Here is a 5359-nt window from a genome sequence, read left to right on the forward strand (position 1 = left end):
GTTCTAAAATACGACTTTTTTGACAGCCTACTCTTTCTGCAACCTGTCATCAGCAAAAGGGGATCAAAGTCAAATCTGGTAAATATAGTGTGAGAGTGCATACGCAATACTTTGGAAATCATTGTTCCCACTGCCAGGTTACTGCCCCATTGGTATTGAAATAGTCACACAACTCTTCTCTGACTTCTCGAGCACACGTAGAATTACGATTTCCTGCTTGCTGTTCCAGATCCCTGTTCCAGGTGCTTATATTTGGTCTTCTGACGTCCTGTGAATATCGAACATCGCATTCAGTTCGCAGGAAGTTGTGTAAAGCACAGTGGTTGCTGTTTCTGGTCCAAGATTCATTTCGTGACTAAGGACAGCAAAGCGGTTAACAAGAATGCCAAAGCAATTTTCAGATACCCGCCTGGCCCGACTTAGTATGTAATTAAATAATCTGTGTTCTTCTTTTAAGCCTCTTGCTGGATATGGCTTCATCAGATGAGACTTTAATGGGAACGCCTCATCTCCAACAATGACATGTGGTATAGCTGTGGCTCGTCCTGGTAGCGCTCGCTCAGGTGGAATATGCAAGGTGTTTGTTTCTAGTGCTGAGGATATTGCAGAACTAGCAAACACTCCTGCATCGCTGTTGTGGCCATTCACTCCTACATCGGACATAATGACTCGATAGTGAGCATCCACAACAGCCATGAGTATGATGCTGTGGAACTGCTTGTAATTGAAAAACGTAGAACAACTGTTAGCTGGGGCCTTCAGGGCAATGCGTTTTCCATCCATTGCCCCAATGCAATTAGGAAATTGCCATTTTTCTTGAAAGTTATTAGCAATGGTTTCCCATTCATCCTGGGTGTTTGGAACCTAAAACTACACATGAATATAAATGATATAAACAATGCTTGTTAAAAAAAACAAAAAACATATTACATGTAATATATATTTACATGTTTCCTTTCAGGATGAATCAATAAACAATGGCAAGGACACAGAAGATATTCAGTCCACGGATTTGGAAGAAACGTACAGCACACAGCACATTGCAGACTCTATGGCTTTACAAGACAGCACTGATGTTAATGAAACATCGACAGCAGAGAGTTGTGCTGATGGACAGTGGGAAACACAGTGGTGGTGGGCGGGTGCAAACAGATAGGTCCTCTAAATATGAGAGTGTATCATTTATGAAAACATTAAATGCTTACTTAAAAAATAGTGAAGAACGACATGAAAAAAAAACAAAAAGAAGAAACAAAACGATATGAAAATGAAAATTCGGGCAATGTCTTGTGGGCTAAAAATCTGGCACAACAGATTGATGAATTAAAGGATGAAAGAAAGAGAAAATTATTAAAAATTAAGATATCACAACTTGTGAGCGAATTTCAGTTGGAAGATCTTGAAAATGAGTAAATGTTAGGCTATGACACTATCGGGAAACATAAGGCTCATGAGCATCCCTATCCTTATTTAAATGTTCACAGTGATAGAAGTGTAGAATTAATGTTTGATATCCATAAAATTGTAACACTTTATGGTGAAATGGTGGTGTCTAGTGAAAACTGATAACAATACCACGAGATATATTTCCTATTTATGAGACCTGAGCAGTTAAATTTTAAATGTTTATCTGCAAACCTATGTTTTTAAAGCAGTTTTGAAGGTATTATTAACTCAAATTCCAACACATTTCATATTTCAGTGGTTGTCCGTTTGGATAGCTAAATTTCAACCACCTGTAAATTTATAACAAAACTGACGCCATATAACTGTAAATAAAATGTGTTGAGTGAGTCACTCGGTCCGATTTTATCGTATCGTGTAGCAGGCCCTTAAGACATATTTTTCACTATTAAAACCGTTTAATATCACTGAAATCAAACATTATTTATTATTGTTTAGATTATCCATTTAGGTGCATCCGAAGTGTTTCTGGTCATCCTGATGTTTCTAATACCACAAAATGCTTTTTTTCAAATTTTTAAAAACGTACATGCGTCTGATAAGTAACGGTTATGGAGTCGCGTTTTATTCTATTTTTAAGGATATTTCAACGTCACAGACTCTTGTTTCACTCTGTTGTATCCAAATTTGTTACAGGTTTGTAAATTAACCAAACTTAACGTCCATTTATACGGGGTTGAAACTAGGCCCTAGGTGAAACATATGCCTTAGTGTTTAAAAACTAGAGTCTGTCCCTTTAATAAACATAGGTGGAAGGGTCCTTGTTGTCTGGATCATATAGTCTATAGTTTAGTCTTTGTAAGGGTGGGATGTAGCCCAGTGGTAAAGCGTTTGCTTGATGCGCGGTCGGTTTGGGATCGATTGCCGTCGGTGGGCTGTTTCTCCTTCCAGCCATTGCACCACGACTTGTATATCAAAGACCGTGGTATGTGTTATTCTATCTGTGGAAAAGCGCATATAATAAATCCCTTGCTGCATTAGAAAAGAAAATGTAGCAGGTTTCCTCTGATGACTATATGTCAAAATTACCAAATTACCGCTTGTCTGTTCATATAAAAGATCCCATGTTACTAATGGAAAAATGTAGCGGGTTTTCTCTCAAAGACTATAGGTCAAAATATCCAGATATTTGACATCCAATAGCCGATAATTATTAAATCAATGTGCTCTATTGGTGTCGTTAAACAAAATTTAAAAAATCACGAATCACTGTAAAAACAGTGGTGGATGTCAGATATCACACCAAGTAACATGTGTAAAGTTGAAAATATCTGGTTCCTTTGAAACATAAGAAAATTGCACTAAAGTATTCCCTCGGTAGTTATACTAAAAAAATTAATCAAGGGTCAGTCGATTTTTGGAGTTAGATTTTGCTACTATATTATGTTAGGAAGTTTTTATCACAGACGATTTTTTTAAATCTTGCAATGATATACAACAAACATCATATAACATGAAGCTGAAAATCACCGATTTATTCAAATAATAAACCTATATTATATTACATATTCAACCCTCAGTACATATACAATATTATATAACAAACATCAGATAACACGTAGTTGAAAATCACCGGTCAATTCAAATAATAAGCACATACTACATTAAATATTCAACCCGCCATACATATACATTACAATAATTTATAACCAAAATCAGATAACACGTAGTTAAAAATCACCGATCCATTCAAATAATAAGCATTAAAGGGACATTCCTGAGCTTTCTGCAATTTTTAGGATGTTATCGACTAACAGATACTTTTTAACGATTGTAATTACATATCAAATATATTTTCCTGTATAACATATTAGTGGCTATATGTTAAACCTGTTTCTGATCGTTCTAATATTTGTTATAGCGTAAATTTCATTTTATTTCCTAAACTAATTTTGTTCGTTCATACGACATTATTTGAAGACAGAATCCAGTTTGGGCTTCTTACAAATATTAAGACGACCAGAAACACATTGAATATACGGACACTGATATTCTAAACAAGAAAATATATTTAATATGTAACTTTAATCGTAAAAATAATTTAATAATCGGAAACATTTTACAATGTAGCAAACTGAAGAATGTCCCTTTAAATATTCAACACGCCATACATGTGCATTACAATAATATACAACCAACATTAGATAGCATGTAGTTAAAAATCACTCAAATAATAAGCAAATCCTAAAATATATAAATATTCAACCTTCAATCCATATCCATTACTATGATGTACACCAAAGCAAATATTAAAGAAAATATACAACCCACAATACAAATACATTACTATGACATACAACAAACACCAGGTAATGTGTACCACTGAACATCAACACTTCGGTTAAAATTGTCCTCAAAATTAAAAAATATACATTTTACAAAAAAAAACTGTCAGTTGAAAAAAAAAGAATATAAAGAATATTGGGCACCTTGGTTAATATTCCTGGAAATAAGACATAGCAATATTTTTTTTTATTGGTCTAGACGTATTTATTACAATAAAAAATATATTTTCAGTTTCAAAATCATATCTTAACAGTCATTCTTTCCTTCCTTTCTTTTCTTCTTTCCTTCTTTCCCCTAAACCGTTTCCTTTCTTTACTTCTATCTTCACTGTTAACCACATATATTACATATGTTCTCCAAGAATATTATTCCAAACTGTAAAGTTTTACACTTTTTGTTATAAATTCATGGATTAGTCCAAGTCATATCACGTGACGTTAAAAAAAAACCGAGGTTCATAGGTCCATGAATCTCAATTTTGCACTACTTCCTGCAATGCCTTAAAAACAAAAATGATTGTTTCAGCGGGGTTTGTTTTAATTTAAAATTAGCTAAAATAACTGCTTACGTATGTAAATGTTACCAAATGTTTAAAATTAATTGTATTAACGTATGGAAATAATTGACAATTCTCTCATTCGGCTACTGACGGAACAAGACAAACTGCAGAATGTGGATTCCCCTTTTTCCGTATGAACCACAAAATTGTGGTACACGGTAATGTATGAACAGTTTCACACTAATGAACTACGTAATTCAGTGTGCAAAGCACTTCTGTGGTTCCATAAACGTCAAATATTCTAAGCTTGAGATAGTCCCTTTAATTTAAATATCCAACGTTCGGGTTTGCTGCAATCATAACAAATATTTTTGCGACTGATAGAGCGGTTATGATGCCTAGACTTACATATTAAAGGTCCAGGCTTATCGAAAACATAATTCACTATTGTTTGGTATCTTTTATACCTTTTACAATATATATGAAGTATCAATAAAACAAATTCTAAAACATTTACCCGTCTTAATATATTCTCATCGCTTGCCAAAAAACGTCCGACTCCTCGAGCTAAGTTACGTGATCCTGTGGCGCGCTATGCGGCATTCTATGAAAGCGTCATTGTGCACGGCCTTTCACACAAGACCTGACCTGACCTTTTTACACATTTGGTTTGGAATGCGTTTGGTTGTTGTTGTTTGTTTTTTGTTGGGGGGGGGGGGGGGGCGGGGGGTTGTTGTTGTTGTTTGTTTTGTGGGGTTGTTTTGGGTGGGGGGTTTTTTTTTTGGGGGGGGGGGTGTAAACGCGAAAATGTTATTCCAGTGAATACAATTGTATGGATCGAATATTCTTTTGGAGATGGTGAACCATTGTTTAGTCTTTGGATGTATCAAAGTTGCAGTTTTTCCGAACTTTAGACAAACCAACAATCACAGGGTTTGCATGGAAGCGGTTCTTAAACCGAACCCGTGCGTAATGGAAAGGACCGTCACGATGCGATAGGATCTGCAATGACCACTTAACCCCTGGGGATTACTAAAACCAGTTTAAAAGTAAACGGTATAACTTTTTTCTCTTTTTGGTTATTTTTATTTAAAGGCATACTGTCACGGA

The 5359-nt window shown here is 35.0% G+C and overlaps 1 protein-coding gene across 1 annotated transcript; it reads right to left on the bottom strand.

Moving 5' to 3' along the window:
- Positions 1 to 246: 246 nt before the first annotated feature.
- LOC121385122 (putative nuclease HARBI1) lies at positions 247 to 783 on the bottom strand. The gene has a single exon (XM_041515659.1). It carries the CDS (start codon positions 781 to 783, stop codon positions 247 to 249), a length of 537 nt encoding a protein of 178 aa, XP_041371593.1.
- Between the last annotated feature and the right edge of the window lie 4576 nt (positions 784 to 5359).

This window comes from Gigantopelta aegis, chromosome 11 (genome assembly GCF_016097555.1).
Source record: "Gigantopelta aegis isolate Gae_Host chromosome 11, Gae_host_genome, whole genome shotgun sequence".
NCBI lineage: Eukaryota > Metazoa > Mollusca > Gastropoda > Neomphalida > Peltospiridae > Gigantopelta > Gigantopelta aegis.